Here is a 22,535-nt window from a genome sequence, read left to right on the forward strand (position 1 = left end):
AATAATAAATAATATAATATATATAATATATTATATATATAATATATAAATAATATAAATATATTCTACATATACAGTCTGATGGCTGTCGGTATGAAGGACCTCCTGTGTCGTTCCGTGTTGCATTTTGGGAGTCTGAGCCTTCCACTGAACGTGCTCATTCTCTCTGCAAGGTCCGAGTGCAGTAGGTGGGAGGTGTTGTCCATAATGGCTAGGAGTTTTGCTAGACTTCTCCTCTCTGACACCACCGCCAGAGAGTCTAGCTCCACTCCCACCACGTTACTGGCCTTCTCTACCAACTTGTCCAGTCTGTTTGTGTCCCTCGCTCTCAGCCCGCTGCCCCAGCAGGCCACGGCGTACAAGAAGGCGCCCGCCACCACCGACTCGTAGAACATCTTCAACATCTTTGTACAGACGTTGAAGGATCCTAGCCTCCTGGGGAAGTAGAGGTGGCTCTGTCCCTTCTTGTAGATTGCCTCCGCATGTTTTGACCCATTCAGCTTGTTGTCGATGTGTACACCGAGATATTTATAATCCTCAACCATGTCCACATCGACCCCCCTGATGGAAACAGGGGTCGCCGGAGTACTCCTCCTCCTTCCCAGGTCCACAACCAGCTCTTTGGTCTTCGTCACATTAAGCTGGAGGTGGTTCTTTCCACACCATGTGACAAAGTCCTCCACCAGTGCCCTGTATTCCTCATCGTCATCATCTTCAATACACCCCACTATCGCAGAGTCATCAGAAAACTTCTGAAGGTGGCAGGACTCTGACTGATAGTGGAAATCGGTGGTGTAGATGGTGAAGAGGAAGGGGGAGATGACTGTGCCCTGCGGGGCCCCGGTGTTGCTGACCAGCCTGTCAGACACACAGTCCTGCAGTCGCACGTACTGTGGTCTGTCAGTCAGGTAATCAACAACCCAGGACACTAAGGGGGGCTCCACCTGCATTGTCTCCAACTTTACACCCAGTAGTCCAGGCCGTATGGTATTAAAAGCACTGGAGAAGTCAAAAAACATGACCCTCACACTGCTCGCAGGCTTGTCTAGGTGGGTGTGGGCTCGGTTCAGCAGGTAGATGACTGCGTCCTCCACTCCCAGTCGGGGCTGGTAGGCGAATTGGAGTGGGTCCAGGTGGGGCTTGACTGTAGGGCGGAATTGTTCCAGGACCAACCTCTCCATGGTCTTAATGATATGGGAGGTTAGAGCTACCGGCCTGTAGTCCTTCGACGTGCTGGGTCGCGTGCACTTGGGGATGGGGACCACGCATGAGGTTTTCCACAGTGTGGGGACTTTCAGCAGCCTAAGACTCATGTTGAAGATGTGCTGGAGCACACCACACAGCTGTGGGGCGCAGGCTTTGAGCACCCTGGGGCTCACACCGTCAGGACCCGCGGCCTTGCCTGTGTGTAACTTATTAAGCTGTGCATTCACCTGTTCTGCAGACAAACACACTGGGGGGGGTCTCAGGTGATAGGGGGAGGGGGGTTCATCAAACTGAGGGTGAGGTGTTAAGTGGGGGGAGTTGGGGGGCTGTGAGGGGGGGGGGTGGATTGGTTCGCTGAAGTTGTCAGGGGGCCGGCTGGCATGTCTTGGGAGGGGGGGGGGCAGGAGCTTGTCGGAGCCACTGTGTCAAACCTGTTAAAGAACTGGTTTAGTTCATTGGCCCTCTCTTTGTCTCCGTCCACCCCCCTACCCCCTGACGGTTTGAGGCCGGTGATGGTCTGCATACCTCTCCAAACCGCCTTCATGTTGTTGTCTTTCAGCTTCCCTTCCAGCTTCCTCCTGTAGTTCTCCTTGGCCTCCCTGAGTTTGGTCTTCAGCAGCCCCTGAACTCTTTTCACCTCCTCCCTGTTACCAGTATTGAATGCTCTCTTCTTCTCATTCAGTAGGGCTTTGATGTCCTTGGTCACCCACGGCTTGTTGTTTGGGTAGCAGGTGACCGTCCTTAATGGGACATTTGAGTCAACACAGAAGTTGATATAGTCTGTGATGCACTCCGTGAGCCCGCCAATGTCCTCTCCATGAGGCTCCATGAGCACCTGCCAGTATATATATGTATATATATATATATATATATATATATATATATACATATATATATATATATATATATATATATATATATATATATATATATATATATATATATATATATATATATATATATATATATATATATATATATATATATATATATATGTATATATATATATATATATATATATGTATGTATATATATGTATATATATATTAGAGGTGTGGGAAAAAATCGATTCGAATTCGAATCGCGATTCTCACGTTGTGCGATTCAGAATCGATTCTCATTTTTAAAAAATCTATTTTTTATTTATTATTTTTTTATTTATTTAATTTATTTATATTTATTTTTTTTAAATTAATCGATCCAACAAAACAATACACAGCAATACCATAATAATGCAATCCAATTCCAAAAGATTGAAGATTGTTTAGATTGGGTCAAATAAGTAAATGCTGTGCTGTGTTCAATTCAAATGACAATTCGGGGTCATTGATTTACGGATTTACTTACTTTGTCCACAAAACGGCAACACGGTTGTAGCAAGAAACTTGTCAGATATTTAAAATGTATTGGAAAACGCCAAATTCCTTATGAGCATGACGTCTCGCAAGCTATATTGAAGACGCATCTGTTGGTGTTTTGTGTGAAGAATCACACTTGAATTTCATTCAAAGAGTTTGTTGAGGAGAAGCCAACGAACCCATCTCTCTCCATTTTCAAGAAGAAAGAAAAAGAAGAAGTACAAGTGAAAAGCTTTTAAAGATAGTTTGGAGTGGAAATACTGCCAAAACACCACGAAAACACAAAAATGTTTTTTACTCACACCCAAGGATTCGCAAGTAAAAAAAAAAATTTGGTCGAGGTAAAACTTTTGGCAGTAATTATCCACCTCGCCAAGACCACTCATACCACACCACCTTAGCCGCGCTCACCCTTTAGAGAACAGCTGAAGTTACTTTTTAAATAAAAAGGTTAGATGTTTGTTCCTCTGCTCCTTACTCTCATAAAAAATAGCAATAATTATCAATATGGAGCGATATGGAACACAGACTTTTCAGCCCTAATATAAACCTTCAGGTCTGCATGGTTGACGTCTCCTGCAATGATTAGAAAGTGTGATTGCTAAACTAAGAAAAAACTGAACTCGTTTTCAGTTGAACCGTCTTGCGATGAGTCAAAAGTGTTTCATTCCTTTGCAGATCTGTGCAGAGGAGCCGTCCTCCGTGTCCTCCTCTTCTCCTGACATCTGTCCACCGGATGACCATGTTTCAGGTTTCTGCCATGACCCATAAGAACCCAGATCCAATGGTTTTAAAACTTTTTTTTATTTTGCGTTCACAATCCTTATGTAAGACAAACACATTTTTCTTTTTTATACATTCTAAATCATAAATAAACGCTAGCAAGAGTAAGCTAACAATGGAGCTAATGTGGGTCGCTCTATTTCGCTTATAAAACATCCATCAAGGTTGTATATACACACTGCAAGTATCTAGTAACATGCATAATAACATTTAATATATACATGATGTAAGTATGGATGTAGTATCTGGTAACATGCATAATAACATTTAATATATACATGATGTAAGTATAGATGTAGTATCTAGTAACATGCATAATAACATTTAATATATACATGATGTAAGTATATATGTAATGTAGTAACATTCATAATAACATTTAATATATACATGATGTAAGTATAGATGTAATGTAGTAACATTCATAATAACATGTAATATATACATGATGTAAGCAATGTTCCCTCTAATTTTTCATGTGTGTGAGCAAACGCAAAAACTCCCTGAGCATTCAGTGGAGCCCATGTGAGCAACATCAGACGTGCACACTGTGGTTACACCAGCGGCGCCGCTGCTGCCCACTGCTCCCCAAGGGGAGTGACAATCATTGGTACTTTAATCTTTAATCTTTAATCTTTAATCTCCATCCATCAATCCATTTTCTACCGCTTGTCCCTTTCGGGGTCGCTGGAGCCTATCTCAGCTGCATTCGGGTGGAAGGCGGGGTACACCCTGGACAAGTCCCCACCTCATCGCAGGGCCAACACAGATAGACAGACAACATTCTCTTATTATTATAATCAAATCAAGTCATTTCCATGAATGATTTTCTAATATAAGTGTTTAGGCCCACTTACAATGACAATAACAAAAAATATTGTTTTTCATGAACTGTGTACTTGTATTGTTTGTCTGGGTGGAGGTCCTGCTTTGGAAATGATGTAAGTATATTAGTTAAGTACCAATGATTGTCACACACACACTAGGTGTGGCAAAATCATTCTCTGCATTTAACCCATCACCCTTGATCACCCCCTGGGAGGTGAGGGGAGCAGTGAGCAGCAGCGGTGGCCACGCCTGGGAATCATTTTTGGTATATATGTCATGTAGTAACATTTATATTAACATGTAATATATACATGATGTAAGTGTATATGTAATGTAGTAACATTCATAATAACATGTAATATATACAGGATGTAAGTATATATGTAATTTAGTAACATTCATAATAACATGTAATCTATACATGATGTAAGTATGTATGTCATGTAGTGGCTGCTGGTGGCAGGAGCTCTGTGCTCTTGTGTCATCCTTTCGTGTTCCTGATGTTTCCCTTTTGTTTTCATGTGGTTTTTTTTGTCTTTTGGTTTGGGACCCTTGTGACAAGGGGTGGCACTTTCCTGACTTCTGCAGTGCTTTTTTGTGAAGTTCTGGATCTGCCTCCCGGGAGCCTTTTGGCCATGGAGACCAGCTGCTGGGTCTCTGCCACACCAGAATCCGTTTGGAGAGACTGGAGGAGATGCGGATGAAGAGACAGGGCTGCAGAGTTTGGAGAGACTCGAGGAGAGGTGGATGGAGACAGGGCTACAGAATTTGGAAAGACTGGAGGAGATGCGGATGAAGAGACAGGGCTGCAGAGTTTGGAGAGACTGGAGGAGATGCGGAAGAAGAGACAGGGCTGCAGAGTTTGGAGAGATGAGAGGTGATGTGGATGAAGAGACAGGGCTGCAGAGTTTGGAGAGACTGGAGGAGATGTGGATGAAGGAGACAGGGCTGCAGAGTTTGGAGAGACTGGAGGAGATGTGGATGAAGAGACAGAGCTGCAGAGTTTGGAGAGACTGGATGAGATGTTGATGAAGAGACAGGGCTGCAGAGTTTGGAGAGACTGGAGGAGATGTAGATGAAGAGACAGGGCTGCAGAGTTTGGAGAGACTGGAGGAGATGTGGATGAAGAGACAGGGCTGCAGAGTTTGGAGAGACTGGAGGAGATGTGGATGAAAAGACAGGGCTGCAGAGTTTGGAGAGACTGGAGGAGATGTGGATGAAGAGACAGGGGTGCAGAGTTTGGAGAGACTGGAGGAGATGTGGATGAAGAGACAGGGGTGCAGAGTTTGGAGAGACTGGAGGAGATGTGGATGAAGGAGACAGGGCTACAGAGTTTGGAGAGACTGGAGGAGATGTGGATGAAGAGACAGCTGCAGAGTTTGGAGAGACTGGATGAGATGTGGATGAAGAGACAGGGCTGCAGAGTTTGGAGAGACTGGAGGAGATGTGGATGAAGAGACAGGGCTGCAAAGTTTGGAGAGACTGGAGGAGATGTGGATGAAGAGACAGGGCTGCAGAGTTTGGAGAGACTGGAGGAGATGTGGATGAAAAGACAGGGCTGCAGAGTTTGGAGAGACTGGAGGAGATGTGGATGAAGAGACAGGGCTCTAGAGTTTGGAGAGATTGGAGGAGATGTAGATGAAGAGACAGGGCTGCAGAGTTTGGAGAGACTGGAGGAGATGTGGATGAAGAGACAGGGCTGCAGAGTTTGGAGAGACTGGAGGAGATGTGGATGAAAAGACAGGGCTGCAGAGTTTGGAGAGACTGGAGGAGATGTGGATGAAGAGACAGGGGTGCAGAGTTTGGAGAGACTGGAGGAGATGTGGATGAAGAGACAGGGGTGCAGAGTTTGGAGAGACTGGAGGAGATGTGGATGAAGGAGACAGGGCTACAGAGTTTGGAGAGACTGGAGGAGATGTGGATGAAGAGACAGCTGCAGAGTTTGGAGAGACTGGATGAGATGTGGATGAAGAGACAGGGCTGCAGAGTTTGGAGAGACTGGAGGAGATGTGGATGAAGAGACAGGGCTGCAAAGTTTGGAGAGACTGGAGGAGATGTGGATGAAGAGACAGGGCTGCAGAGTTTGGAGAGACTGGAGGAGATGTGGATGAAAAGACAGGGCTGCAGAGTTTGGAGAGACTGGAGGAGATGTGGATGAAGAGACAGGGGTGCAGAGTTTGGAGAGACTGGAGGAGATGAGGATGAAGAGACAGGGGTGCAGAGTTTGGAGAGACTGGAGGAGATGCGGATGAAGAGACAGGGCTGCAGAGTTTGGAGAGACTGGAGGAGATGTGGATGAAGAGACAGGGCTCTAGAGTTTGGAGAGATTGGAGGAGATGTGGATGAAGAGACAGGGCTGCAGAGTTTGGAGAGACTGGAGGAGATGTGAATGAAGAGACAGAGCTGCGGAGCTGGACAAGCTTCACAGTGTCTTGGCTGAATGAGCAGGTATCGGAATCTCGCTCATCCATGCGGACTGGACACTGGCCGAGAGTTAGTGGGCGGCTGAGGGTGGAGTCGGCTCTCTTGGTTACTTTGTTGGGTCTGCTCCTGTCTCTGGCCATGCTCCCTCCACCCCAGCAGACAATGGCATGGAACACCGCACAGTGTATATGCTATTTTGTTGTTGTATTTTTACTTTTGTAGCTGTGTGTAGTAGTGGCTGGTTGCATCAGCTCTGCTCTTTTAATGTTTTTTGTTTAATGTTGAATGTGAGTGTGAATCTGTCTATCAATGTTGGCCCTGCGATGAGGTGGCGACTTGTCGGAATGCAGCTGAGATAGGCTCCAGCACCCTGTGCGACCCTGAAAGGGACAAGTAGTAGAAAATGGATGGATGGAAGGGTCCACCCCCCCCGCCCCCCTCCACCCCAAGTGTTTACCTGTTTCTCATCTTTTTGTAAGGGGCGCAGGAAGTTGGCAGACCCTTCAGCGATCCTGTTCTGTCTACCTGTAATGTTTGTCTGATCTTGAACGGGATTGTGCTGAAGATCTTAATTTTGGGGCTTAATAAAGTATTTCTGATTCTGATTCACTAATACTTGTTAATATTCAGGTTACCACATGTAAATGGAGTTTTGTTGGCGCTGTTTAGATGGTTTTAGAAGACTACATTAGCTACATTGTTAGCCACCTCTTACTTGCCATATTTTACGACTTACAATGCAAAAAATAAGAAAACCGTATGTGTTTTTGTCTTACATAAGGATAATACTCTGCTTTAAAGTAAAATGCAGGTGGAACACAAAGACATTGATGTTTATTTTTCTAAAATACAACTAATGAGATACATTTTAATAACATGGAAGATACTAAAAGAAGACCAAAACATACATGTGAATAACAAGGAAGATACTAAAAGAAGAACAAAACATTAAATTAAATAACATGGAAGATACTACAAGAAGACCAAAACATTCATAATAATTATAATAATAATAGATTTTATTTGTAAAAGCACTTTACATTGAACACACAATCTCAAAGTGCTACAGTGCATTTAAAAAAAACAAAAACAAAGCTAGAACAACAAATAGCTGCCCCCAACGAGTAAAATAAATAGTAAAATTAAATAAAAACTAGAACAGCCTAATAGCTAGAACTAGCACACATAAATCTATCAAAAGGCTTTTTTTAAAAAAAGGGTTTTTAAGCCTTTTTTAAAAGATTGCCTTCAGGTGGTCAGGGAGAGTGTCCCACAGACTGGGGCCGGCGGAGCAGAAAGCCCGGTCTCCCATGGTTTGGAGCTTTGTCCTCGGAGGTTGGAGGAGGTTAGCCTGTCCGGAGCGGATTTGGGGGTGAGCAGTTCTTTGATGTAGAGAGGGGCATTTCCATGGAGGCACTGGTGAGTTAGTAGGGAGACTTTGTATTCAATCCTGAGTGGAACAGGAAGCTAGTGAAGGGATTTGAGAACCGGTGTGATGTGGTCGTATTTCCACACTCTCATCATGTTAATAACATGGAAGATACTACAAGAAGACCAAAACATTCATGTTAATAACATGGAAGATACTACAAGAAGACCAAAACATTCATGTTAATAACATGGAAGATACTAAAAGAAGACCAAAACATTAATTTAAATAATCCTCATCATCCCCTCCCCCGCCCTCTCCAAGTCATGCAAGTGATGATCACTTTCACTTTCACTTCTGTCCAGGTTGGCTCCAGCAGAGATCCAAAGCCAAGATCACGCTGGACCCCGACATCCGTCTCAAGTCAGACAGGTTACATCTGGTGAGTCACTACCAGTCAGACATGTTACATCTGGTGAGTCACTACCAAGTGCACAAATCTAATCCCAATAGTAGTTAGCAGGCTGGGAGAGGAAGAAAATGAAGAATTAGGATAGGATTTGAAAGAGAAAGTATTGAAATGTGCCTCAGGAGAAGCAGCATCTTTGTGTTGTGTAGGGGAAGTCTGCCCAGCGTGCTGACTTGCAGGCCCTGACATTTGTCTGTTTGCAACTTCCTCACAGTCAAATTTTTTCATGCAAAAATTATAAATGTTATGTTAAATTAGTTTGACAACTGTTTATATTTTCCTACAATTGCAAAGTTGATGTAACATTTTTTTTACGGGCCCAAATAAAACCATTGGCGGTCAACACATAGAAAATCAGTCCAAGAGAAGCAAGGGACAATTTGCAGTCATGTGACAGCTAACGTAAGCTAACCAAACTGCTATTATTAGCTAACACCCAAAGCTTTGGGTTTGCGTACGTAGGTAATTACGTTGGAGAAGCCATGATAAAGTGTGTAACATAGTTAGCGCCCTCTAGGTATCTGTGTGAATGGTGCAAAGTGTTGTGGTGACACATAGTCATACTTGCCAACCTTGAGACCTCCAATATCGGGGGGGGGGGGGGGGGGGGGGGGCGTGGTCGGGGGCGTGGTTAAGAGGAGAGTATATTTACAGCTAGAATTCACCAACTGAAGTATTTCATATATATATATATATATATATATATATATATATATATATATATATAAATACTTGACTTTCAGTGAATTCTAGCTATATATATATATATATATATATATATATATATATATTATATATATTATATATATATATATTATATTATATATATATATATATATATATATATAATTATTTATTTTATCATATATATAAATAAAATAAATACTTCAATTTTAGTGTTCATTTATTTACACATATACACACACACACACAACACTCATCTACTCATTGTTGTACTTGAAAGTACAATGCTTTGTTAAGGGTTGAATTGTCCATCCTCTTTCTATTCTCTGTCACTATTTTTCTAACCATGCTGAACACCCTCTCTGATGATGCATTGCTGTGTGGCACGCACAAAAGTGCTTTCATCAAATGCACGAGAGTGTGGAATCTTCCATCTCTCCCTAGCAGGGGTGCCGCTAGGGATTTTGAGCCCCCATGAAAAGAATCTTTACAGGCCCCCAACACATTTTTTGATGCTATTTTACATACAATTATGCATTTTAATGGTATTTTTGACTATCATTACAATATTTTTGAAAGAAGAACAGCATCACAGTTGACATGTACAGTAGGGGAAGAACTGAGCACTCTGAATACAATGGAATTCATCTTGAGTCATTTATTTGCTGCACCACTGATTCTTAAACTGGAAATAAACTCTTCCATGAAAAAATAGCAATTATAATCAGTGGAGAGAAAAAAATCTCAGCAAAAAACAAAAATGCCATCAGAATACAAAATTCTGATATGATTTCTCATAATTTAAGTAGAACTTAATATATGAAAGAATGGTAAATATATATATAATATAACGTTGCAGACTGAGTCAAGCTTCCTTTTGCAACCTTTCAATCACTGGTCCTTGCTCAACTTTTCTCACCAAAAGCCCAACGCCGAGCCTTCTCACGTGCAAAATCACTTATCAGGTCTTTGAAGTCCAGCTTTCTAGCCAACTGACTCTCAATTGACTGGATTGATTATTTAACTAATATAGCAATAAAATGTAAAAATCCAGAGTTTTCTTGAGCTAACATGGTGAGAAAAGTGAGCTAGCTTATTACAACAGACAGGGACAAAGTTAATATGCATAACTTTCCACCACAACTAACAAACCCACCTTTATTTTTGGAAATATTGGGTGACATATTGTCAACCCTTCAACTCCTTCTCCTCTCTTATTTTCTTTTCCTTTCTTTTTTGGCTGCCTGATTTTTGAGGCATACTGCTGTCTCCTCCGCTTTGCCCGCTGTGGCGCTGTCTGTGACAAATCGCCGGTGCTCTACCTGCAGCTGATCCAGTCGGACTGAACCATTTTACATGGGGGGGGGGGGGGGGGGGGGGGCCTGCAGGTGTTGATGCTTCCAAAACAAATAAAGGTATTGTTACCAGGACATGGAAAATAAAACATGTGTGATTATATGTTAGTTAATAACTTAGTGTCATTTTTCTGTATTATAATTTCATCATCATTAGGGGCCTCTCTATCATGGGCCCCTAGAATCCGTCTCCTTTACCCCCCCCCCCCCCCCCTTTTCGCGCCCCTGCTCCCTAGCATGGCCCAAAACCGGTCAATCCTTGCTTCCTGGGAAAATCTTCCCTGGCAAGCAATTGGTACTCTAGTACTTCTTCCCGGAGGCTGGTCAGGTCCAATCGCAGCTGCGGTAGACTTTTTTTTGGGGGGGGGGGGGCCTCCAGCTCCGGCTGAATACCGGGAGTTTGTCGGGAGAAAATCTCTGTCGGGAGGTTGTCGGGAGAGGCGCTGAATATCGGGATTCTCCCGCTAAAAACGGGAGGGTTGGCAAGTATGCACATAGTTAGCGCCCCTATAAGCATCTGTGTGAATGGTGCAAAGTGTTGTGGTGACACATAGTTAGCGCCCTCTAAGCATCTGTGTGAATGGTGCAAAGTGTTGTGGTGACACATAGTTAGCGCCCTCTAAGCATCTGTGTGAATGGTGCAAAGTGTTGTGGTGACACGTAGTTAGTGTCCTCTAGGCATCTGTGTGAATGGTTGCAAAGTGTTTTGGTGACACGTAGTTAGCGCCCTCTAGGCATCTGTGTGAATGGTGCAAAGTGTTTTGGTGACACATAGTTAGCGCCCTCTGGGCATCTGTGTGAATGGTGCAAAGTGTTGTGGTGACACATAGTTAGCACCCTCTATGCATCTGTGTGAATGGTGCAAAGTGTTGTGGTGACACGTAGTTAGCGCCCTCTAAGCATCTGTGGTGAAATGGTGCAAAGTGTTGTGGTGACACGTAGTTAGCGCCCTCTAAGCATCTGTGTGAATGGTGTGCAAAGTGTTGTGGTGACACATAGTTAGCGCCCTCTAAGCATCTGTGTGAATGGTGCAAAGTGTTGTGGTGACACATAGTTAGCGCCCTCTAAGCATCTGTGTGAATGAGTGCAAAGTGTTGTGGTGGACACGTAGTTAGCCGCCCTCTAAGCATCTGTGTGATTGGTGCAAAGTGTTGTGGTGACACGTAGTTAGCGGCCCCTAGGCATCTGTGTGATTAGTGCACAGTGTTTTGGTGACACGTAGTTAGCGCCCTCTAGGCATCTGTGTGAATGGTGCAAAGTGTTGTTGGTGACACATAGTTAGCGCCCCTCTAGGCATCTGTGTGAATGGTCCAAAGTGTTGTGGTGACACATAGTTAGCGCCCTCTAGGCATCTTTGTGAATGGTGCAAAGTGTTGTGGTGACACATAGTTAGCGCCCTCTAAGCATCTGTGTGAATGGTGCAAAGTGTTGTGGTGACACATAGTTAGCGCCCTCTAAGCATCTGTGTGATTGGTGCAAAGTGTTGTGGTGACACGTAGTTAGCGGCCCCTAGGCATCTGTGTGATTAGTGCACAGTGTTTTGGTGACACGTAGTTAGCGCCCTCTAGGCATCTGTGTGAATGGTGCAAAGTGTTGTGGTGACACATAGTTAGCGCCCTCTAGGCATCTTTGTGAATGGTGCAAAGTGTTGTGGTGACACATAGTTAGCGCCCTCCAGGCATCTGTTGTGAATGGTGCAAAGTGTTGTGGTGACACGTAGTTAGCGCCCTCTAGGGCATCGTGGTGTGAATGGTGCAAAGTGTTGTGGTGACACGTAGTTAGCGCCCTCTAGGCATCTGTTTGAATGGTGCAAAGTGTTGTGGTGACACGTAGTTAGCGCCCCCTAGGCATCTGTGTGAATGGTTGCAAAGTGTTGTAGTGACACATAGTTAGCGCCCTCTAGGCATCTGTGTGAATGTGCAAAGTGATGTAGTGACACATAGTTAGCGCCCTCTAGGCATCTGTGTGAATGGTGCAAAGTGTTGTGGTGACACGTAGTTAGCGCCCCCTAGGCATCTGTGTGAATGGTGCAAAGTGTTGTAGTGACACATAGTTAGCGCCCTCTAGGCATCTGTGTGAATGGTGCAAAGTGATGTAGTGACACATAGTTAGCGCCCTCTAGGCATCTGTGTGAATGGTGCAAAGTGTTGTGGTGACACATAGTTAGCGTCCTCTAGGCATCTGTGTGAATGGTGCAAAGTGTTGTACCACAGATGCCTTGGGGGCGCTAACTATGAAAACACATTTCATAGGATTAAAATATGTCTTTTACACCTGGAAGGTATAGACACACATACTTTGTGCACTTAAAATTGCATCTACACTTTTCTCTTATGTGTGACTGCCATCTACTGGTCACACTTATCATTACACCATGTACCAAATAAAATAGCTTCGAGGTCGGTAAGCACAACCATTATATATATATATATATATATATATATATATATATATATATATATATATATATATGTATATATATATATATATATATATATATATATATATATATATATATATATATACATATATATATATATATATATATATATATATATATATATATATATATATACGGACGGCGTGGCGAAGTTGGTAGAGTGGCTGTGCCAGCAATCGGAGTGTTGCTGGTTACTGGGGTTCAATTCCCACCTTCTACCTTCCGAGTCACGTCCGTTGTGTCCTTGGGCAAGACACTTCACCCTTTGCCTCTGATGGCTGCTGGTTAGCGCCTTGCATGGCAGCTCCCACCATCAGTGTGTGAATGTGTGTGTGAATGGGTAAATGTGGAAATACTGTCAAAGCGCTTTGAGTACCTTGAAGGTAGAAAAGCGCTATACAAGTATAGCCCATTTATCATTATATATATATATATATATATATATATATATATATATATATATATATATATATATATATATACACGCATATCCCACTGATCCGAATACACATAAGTACGTACATAAGCAGTAGAAAAGTTTGTTTTGCCTCATAGGTCCGCTTTAGACCCCAAATGAAGAACCCCTAACCCAAATTAAGAACTTTCAGTTTTCATCCAACTTTTTTTATTGGCATTTTCAAATAAACAGAAAAAAGTGCAAGTCGAAACAGTACAATTCTAAAGTCAGTAAATTATTCACACCCTTTCCCTTTCCGATTGTGTCAAAAATGTCCTCCCAAAAGGAACATAGTTTAACAGAACATATGGACATCTATTGCAGGTATTGCTAACAGTGGGGTAGATTTTGGATAGTTTTGAATTAGTGTAGTGAATTTTATGGATTACTTTGCATTGGATGAGACTATGACGGGCACATATTGAGGAGGAGTGGACCAGTTTCAGGGCAGAGTTCCAGTGTTGATCGGATATGTTGGTATTAAGATCGCTCTCCCACGAGGCTCTTATCACTGATAGAGAGTTTGGAGCACCTGAACTTAAGGAGGTATATAGCACAGAGATACATTTTTTATGATTAGGGCTCAAAGATAACAATGTATCTATAAGAGTTTCCGGAGGACGATTTGGAAAGTGTGGGAACTGCTTCTTTACGAAGTCCCTCGCCTGAAAAAAACGAAAAAGGTGGGAGTTCGGCAAATCGTATTTGGAAGAGAGTTCAGTAAAGGATGAGAACACTCCGTCTGCATAGAGGTCTTTCACAGTGGTGATACCATGATCGTGCCAAGTCATGAATGCGGGGTCAGTACGGGAAGGTTTAAATAATTGTTTTTTAAGTAGCGGGGTCAATATAGATGGGCCCTGAAAACCCAAGTGTTTCCGTAGCTGGTTCCATATTTTAATGGAGATCGATACAATGGTGTTTGCGCCTTCAAGTTTAAATGGAAAAGGGAGTGATGAGCATAAACAAGAATGTAATGAGAAGTGTGGGATTGTCGTTTCAAGGGATACCCAGGCCGGGAGGGTCTGAGAGCCTCCATCCATCCAGTATAGGAGTTTCTGTACATTAGCCGCCCAATAATATTGTCTAAAATTGGGGAGTGCAAGCCCTCCTTCAGATTTGGGAGATTGTAGGACCGACTTGCGGATTCGGGCCGATCTGGCCCCCCATAAAAATGTGGATATTGATTTGTCTAATTTATCGAAAAATTATTTAGTAATAAATATGGGGATATGTTGAAAAAGGTAAAGGAATTTAGGCAGAGTGATCATCTTGATCAGATTGATCCAGCCAGCGAGAGATAATGGTAAAACAGACCAGCAGGCAAAGTTCTTCTCCATCTTTTCAATTAGAGGTAAAAAATTTGCCCGGAGCATATCAGACATAGCCGGAGTAATAAGGATTCCCAAGTAATGAATCCCGTCATGTGCTCATTTGAATGCTGCTAAAGATCGTGGTAACTGTTTAGCTAAGGAATTAATCAGAAACAGCTCACATTTTTGGTAGTTAAGTTTGTAACCAGAGTGTGTGCCAAACCGCTCCAGAATGTCAAATATTACCGGGAGTAAGCTAGCAGGATCCGAGATGTACAAGAGCAGGTCGTCCGCATAAAGCGAGACTTTGTGCAACGTGTCCGACCGGGTGATACCCTTAAAGCCCGCCTCTGCGGGCAGCCAAAGAGCAAGGAGTTCTATCGCAATAGCAAACAATAATGGAGACAACGGGCAACCTTGTCTAGTGCCTCTTTTAAGAAAAATTGGGACGGATAGTGTATTATTTGTACGTACCGAAGCTACTGGGGACGAGTACAAAAGTTTAACCCAGAGAATGAAATCTTCATTAAAACCAAACCGACCCATCACTTCAAATAGATATTCTCATTCAACCCTGTCAAAGGCTTTCTCCGCATCGAGGGACACTACCACCGCCGGGGTCGAGGGGTTTGGCGAATGGATAATGTTTAGGAGGCGCCGAGTGTTGTGTGAGTGAGGATTGCCGGCCTAGCATAAAACCTGTTTGATACAATGAGATGATGGAAGGCATCACCCTTTGGAGCCGGAGAGCGAGAACCTTGGATAGAATTTTTAGATCTACATTTAAGAGCGAAATTGGTCTATAGCTGCTGCAAAGCAGGGGGTCTTTCTCTTTTTTTAGCATGAGAGAAATGGTGGCCCTCGATAAGGTTTCTGGGAGGCGATGGTGCAGGAAAGCTTCATTATACATGTCTCTTAGAGCCGGAGCAAGAACACTGGAGAAAGTCTTGTAATATTCTGCACTGAAGCCATCCGGGCCGGGTGACTTATTGCTCTGTAAGGATTTGATGGCTTCTGTGATCTCAATGACACTAATGGGCTGGCCCAGGCCCCTCGCAGCCCCACGTTCTATCTGGGGGAATGTTTTATCGCTAAACAGTTTATCTGAGGAAGGGGGGCAGTCTGAAGTATATAATGTTGTATAAAATGCAGCAAATGTTTCATTAATCAGTATGTAGGTCTCCTGTGTTAGAGCGAATAGATGTGATTAGCCTCGAAGATGCTTCCTCCCTGACCCGGTGGGCTAAGAACTTGCCAGCTTTTTCCCCAGATTCAAAAAATCGTTGTCTGGATTTGAGTAGTTGTAATTTTGCTCTATTGACAGACATAAGGTCAAAGTCAGCTTGTAGGCGAAGGCGTTCTTTATATAGTGTCGGGTCTGGGTTTGAAGCGTACTTATTGTCAAGATCCTTAATCTTGCGGAGCAGCCCAGTGATTTGAATGGTTTCTGTCTTATTTAGGTTTGAAACAAAAGATATAAGTTTATCTCTAATATAGGCTTCAGATGCCTCCCATAGTAAACCTCCTCCAATTTCTGGTGAGTCGTTCAGTTCGAAAAAACACTTAATTTGATCGTGTAGGAAATTCCTATAACGGTCTTCTGCTAGTGAGGCTGAGTTGAATCGCCATTGTTTAAGGGTTCTAGGTTAAGTGTCCATTTTGATGTCGACTGAGGTGGGGACATGGTCAGAGATTACAATACTATGGTAATTACATGTTTTGGTTTTGGAAAGTAGTCTATTGTTGAGAAGAAAGAAGTCTATCCGAGTGTAAGTGTGATGTACATGGGAGAAATAGGAGAATTGTTTAATTGTAGGGGAGGCATGGCTCCACGGGTCTGTAAGACCCAACTGTTTAGCGAGAGTATCCAGCGTTTTAGCTGAATTAGATAAGGGAGCCAGTTTGTTAAATGATCGATCCAGTACAGGATCCTGCACCAGGTTAAAGTCCACGCCCTTAATGATAAAATGGTTTCCAGTGTTCGGAAATGATGTAAACAATTTAGTCACATAAGAATTGTCATCCCAGTTGGGTCCATAAACGCTATCGAGCATGACTGGGGTGCCTTGCAGCTTTCCAGACACAATAATATAACGGCCAGCAGGGTCTGCTACAGTTTGTTGAGTCCGAATGAAATATTTTTACGAATAAGGATAGCCGTACCCCTGGCCCTTTCGTTGAATTTTGAATTAAAAATATGGCTGATGCAGCCTCTTTTAAGTCGTGAAATCTCTCTGTTGTGAAGGTGGGTCTCCTGAATAAAAATATATCTCCTTTGAGGTGTTGCAAATGGGTCAAGACCCTCCCAATTTTAGTGGCGCTTCCCACTCCCCTCACGTTCCATGAAACAAATCTAAGTGTATTACTGGTGCTTGTCATATCTCACCATGTCCAACTAGGAGAGCAGAACGGGCTGATGTGTACAAGCAGGTCAGGAGGGGGGCTGATGCACGATAACTGGGAACTGCAGAGTGTACTGGTAAGAAGAGGGGATGAAACAGAAGCGTGAGAGGAAGGAATGAGGAGATAAACAAACCAATAAACACACATACATATAGAAAACACAGCAGACTCACACACATACTCGCAGACACAACAACATACAACAATGCTAGGTGGGTTAAACCTGGCAACCACCTGCAGGGCCATCGTCCCAGGACCTGAGAACCCCATTGTCGAAACTGAACCTTGAGTGTCTTTTTCACAGCAGTGCGCTGTCCTTGCGCCTGCATGGACGTACCCATATCGGCTTCCGGTTTTTCCACCTCCCGAGAACAACAGATTGGCTCCAACTGAGTCAGAACATTTTAAAGTGCATCAAAACTGCAATATATTCCCTCAGGAAACATAGTACCCAGTACTAAGACAACTTCAGAAAGCAAGAAAAATAGATTATAAAGTATAAAAAACTCAAAGAGCATATAGTAAAATAAAGTACAAGTAGGTGGTGCCATATATATATACATATATACATACATATATATATATATATATATATATATATATATATATATATATATATATATATATATATATATATATATATATATATATATATATATATATATATATATATATATATATATACATATATACTGTATATGTATATGTGTATATATATATATATATATATATATATATATATATATATATATATATATATATATATATATATATATATATATATATATATATATATATATATATATATATATATATATATTTGTAATATTGTCACAAATATTAGTCTCCATGCTGATGTTAAATAGCAGACACTATCAAGAAGTGATCTTGGATTGTTCTACAAACATGAATGTATCCGAAGGAAGGAAAGAGTTATTTTGAAGGAAGTAGTGTGGAACTGCAAACTATCAGGCTGGTGGCTATTTACTGCTACCACACAAAATTCTGATAGCTAACATTAGCATTATCATTTTGATTTAAGCATAGAAAGTCACCCACTAATTTAGCAGGAACAGAGCCAAGGCAGCATCGATCTGAAATCCCTCCTCATCTTTGAGTTCACACCAGCGAGTGAAAGCCGGGACAATGTTGATCCTGACTGTCCTTTTTCTTTTTTTCTGTTCTCCTTTAGACAAAACGTTGTTTCTTTTTTTGTTTTGGAGCTTCGGCCAGTTATTGCACGTAGGCGTTCTTCTTCTTCTTTTAGGCGTTCATGTCAACTTCCGTCTTTTTAACGAATGGTAGATTTTTGTGTGGCAGAGTTCCTGCACCCTCCTCAAAGTCAGTAAGTGCCAGTGAGAGCCCTCAGGCCAGGACACAGGTGTCATTCACCTAGTTGTGTCATCCCAAATGTTATGGAAATACTTTATGAAGGTTGAAAAGTGACTTCAATCATTTGAACTTTGTGGAGACTAAGGTATTGTTCCTGGAATGATCATTCAACTGTTCTTGGACTGGTGTTCTCTGAAGGAGTTGGTGTCATCACGCCACATTCACCTGGTGTTCTTTGTCACTTAAGAAGAGGACATTACTGTCACCTGTTCATGAAGCTTTCAACTCCTATGACGTCAATAATCCCTTCTTTGAAAGAGTTCAATCTGTAGGTTGTAAGTACCAAGTACTCTTTTGTTCTCCTGATTCAGTTATTCCAATTGAACAATAATAATGTCAGCCAATTCTCTGCTCTTCTGTTGTTACCATGTGGAAAAACATGTTGTAGTTCAACAGAACATAACCCCACCCCCATTCGATTGATCTCAACTTTGAATTTTGTGATATTGCACATTTTAATTGCTTGATAGTTCTGGTGTTAAGTCCTCATCTCATGGATTCACATATGTTTCCTCCTTCTGACGAAGAAAAAAGAATGAAGACTTTTGCGGCTTGGTTTTCACCCTCAGCCCCGAGGGCCCGTCTCATTGAATTATTGATCTTGCAATCTGACTCTGCCTGTTCTATTACTTTGGTATTTTGCACCACATGGTGTCAGCTCTTTTCTCTCACGGGTCTCCACTTTCACTCCTACCTTGTTGTCCGTCTGCATGTCTCAGCACTCTGTGATTGTTGTTGCCGTGTCTAGTTCCCGCTCCAACACAGGTCTTTGACTGTTTACCAATGAAAAAAACTAAGAAAAACATAAGTATTCACAGCCTTTGCTTGATACTTTGTTGATGCACCTTTGGCTTCAATTATAGTCTTTGGGCAGTTTCACGCAGCAACACCTCTCAAGCTCCATCAGGTTGAAGGAAAAGTATTGGACTATGGACAGACCCATCTCCAGAAATTTTCAATACAATTCATCAAATATCTGAGAGGCCACTGTTGCGCTTGACCAGTCTTCCTCTCAGGGAATAAAACGCACACCCAAGTTCTTTTTGATGACATATATGTTGAGTAAAAAGGACCACTGAGACAGTATAGTACTTGGGCAAGTTTTACAAAGCTTTAGGAGACCAGTCCTCACAACACAACCATAGCATCGCCCAGAGAGGTCTAAAAGTAAGACAAAAGAAGTCTCTTATAGTGAGAAGGCAGCCCCCCCCCCCCCCCCCCCCCCTTACAGAGAGGGATGCACCTGTTGATAAGAAGAGGGACCGTGTCCTTAATGGAACGGAACTGAATCAAACCTCCCTTTTGATGAGTGATTGATCATGTTTGTGCAAGACACTGGACGCTCCAGGACCAAATATGGAAATCAACAACAGATAATAAGACAACGGAAGTATAGCGGCCGCACGAACATCTCCAAAGTGGAAAAGTACCAATAGCATGATCACACAATACAATGTTACACTAAAGCATCAAAGTGTATCAAAAATATACGCATTCTCCACACCACTTCCAGACATTCACACACTTTGTCCAAAAGACTTTGATATCTTGGCTGTGTGTATAGGATCACTGCTGCTGAATGGTGAACCACCGTCCCAATCCGGGGTCGCAAGTCTTCTGTAGCAGGTTTTCCTCCGGAATGTCTTGGTGTGGACTCTGAATTGGTCCGTTGTGGTTTGGAGGGAGTCGTGCCGGAAGGCAAAGCTCTCCATTTATGGGTCCTACCTTCACCTATGGCAGGGGTCAGCAACCCAACATATTGGACCAAAAATACAAAAAACAAATCTGTCTAGAGCCGCAAAAAGTAAAAAAGTAAGTGTTATAATGCAGGCAGCACATTAAGTACGTATCTCAGAGGGTGAGATAACTCTTGGAAATGACTGGCTTAAAACTGCCAAAGTTATGTGCCCAAGTTAAAGGAATTGGCAATAAATTCTAATGGATTCATTACAATCTTTGCAAGCTCTGTAATGTTTGCTGTGGTCTGGAACAACATGGCACACAATCAAAAATGCAGCCAATATTACATACAGATAATGTGACATGCAAATATAAATTAAATACACAGAGGACCTCCGTGCGTCGGTTGAGGTGGGCAGGGTTGGGGGGGGGAGGGGGGGGGGGGGAACGTGTTTGTCATTCTTGTTTGGTGTGGGTTCACAGTGTGGCGCATATTAGTAAGAGTGTTAAAGTTGTTTATACGGCCACCCTCAGTGTGACCTGTATGGCTGTTGACCAAGTATGCCTTGCAGTCACTTACGTGTGTAAGCAGAGGCCGCATACAACATGTGACTGGGCCGGCACGCAGATAGTATAGTGAAAAAGCGGATTGTAGAGGACGCTAATAAAGGCAGTGCCATCACGGGACGCCCTTCATATTGTTGTCCAGGTGAAAATCGGAGAATATGTTGGCCCCGGGAGTTATCCGGGAAAGGCACTGAAATCCGGAAGTCTCCCGGAAAAATCCGGAGGGTTGGCAAGTATGCAGCTGAGCCGCATCGGAGTGGTCAAAGAGCCGCAGGAGATCAAGTCACAAGCTCTGTCGTCCGCGAGGAACTTGAGCCCCTTTAAGTCAGAAAACTGCTGACTTTTTCTGTGTTAGATACACAACCTGAATATCTGCATTTCACCTGGACAGGTTGCAAAGGAATGTAAGAATCTGTTGGTCTGTTGCAGGCTCTCTCCTTCCTTGGTTTGGATGTGACAGATGAGAAAAGGAAGAAGTTGCAACAGAGTCTGACCACAGACCCACAAGGCACCGTGGCCTATGGCGGTATGTGCACACACACACTCACACACTTGAAGTTACAACAGAGTCTGACCAAAGACCCACAAAGCACTACAAATTATATATATATATATATATATATATATATATATATATATATATATATATATATATATATATATATATATATATATATATATATATATATATATATATATATATATGGCGGGCAAATGTATATATATATATATATATATATATATATATATATATATATGACGGTCTACAACTTCAAGTGGTAAAATTTAGCTCCACACTGATATCACTGACATCGGGCGTATGTATCATGGATTCCTTGTATTACAGTGTCCTGGCATATCCAAGATGGCTGCTTCAAACCATGTGGTTGATGAATCAGGCTGCGGCCGAGCCGAGCTAACATTAGCATCCCAGTAACAAGTTTTATTGACAATTTGGCATGAGAAATAGTATTACCTGCAACTCAAACTCTAAATAACACATCATCAATCGCAAGTTTAACACGGTAAAAGTGCATTTTTGTCCTCCAAAATATCCCTCTCAGATACACTTTTGGTTGATAACAATTAGCGAAGGACACAAAATATAAACAGGCAAGATTCATTAAAAAGTCAACCGTGCAAAAACATTCACAATTCTGATGCCACTTCTCACCAGCAGCAGGCGCTGTTGCAACACTTCTGCCATCATTTAATACTTTCTTTTCTCTCTCATTATATATACACATACATATATGTGTATATATACAGCATACACATGTACTGCATCGCTGGTGCCAAGCTGTGTCGACACTTTCTTGGATCCACTGCCTGGACAACAGCTTGCCCTTCATAGTTCCATTCCCAGGCCCTGTAGATCCACTGCCTAGACAACAGCTTGCCCTCCATAGTTCCATGCCCAGGCCATGTAGATCCACTGCCTGGACAACAGCTTTCCCTCCATAGTTCCATGCCCAGGCCATGTAGATCCACTGCCTGGACAACAGCTTGCCCTCCATGGTTCCATGCCCAGGCCATGTAGATCCACTGCCTGGACAACAGCTTGTCCTTCATAGTTCCATGCCCAGGCCATGTAGATCCACTGCCTGGACAACAGCTTGACCTCCATAATTCCATGCCCAGGCCATGTAGATCCACCGGAGAAGGAGAGACAGTGTCAACCACATACGTGTGCACCAAGTGCAACCATGACTGCCACTCGCGGGTCCCACTCTTTAGTCACTCCCCAAAGAGCCGTTGAGACCGATTGTAAATGTGTGTGGATAATTGTTTGTCTATGTTTTTGTCT

At 42.6% G+C, this 22,535-nt stretch overlaps 1 protein-coding gene across 5 annotated transcripts in view; it reads left to right on the plus strand.

Annotated features, from left to right (window-relative positions):
* si:dkeyp-72e1.9 (syntaxin-binding protein 4) overlaps positions 1-22,535 on the plus strand; it is a 163,614-nt gene that overhangs the window by 85,840 nt on the left and 55,239 nt on the right. For all 5 annotated transcript variants that reach the window (XR_009826532.1, XM_062050636.1, XM_062050635.1 and 2 more), the window contains 3 exons: positions 3,243-3,315; positions 8,334-8,410; positions 21,158-21,254. Coding sequence is in view for 4 of the 5 variants with exons in the window: in XM_062050636.1 (XP_061906620.1) it covers positions 3,243-3,315; positions 8,334-8,410; positions 21,158-21,254 (247 nt within the window). In the remaining variant the exon portion in view is untranslated. The remainder of the gene's footprint in view (positions 1-3,242; positions 3,316-8,333; positions 8,411-21,157; positions 21,255-22,535) is intronic.

This window comes from Entelurus aequoreus, linkage group LG06 (genome assembly GCF_033978785.1).
Source record: "Entelurus aequoreus isolate RoL-2023_Sb linkage group LG06, RoL_Eaeq_v1.1, whole genome shotgun sequence".
NCBI lineage: Eukaryota > Metazoa > Chordata > Actinopteri > Syngnathiformes > Syngnathidae > Entelurus > Entelurus aequoreus.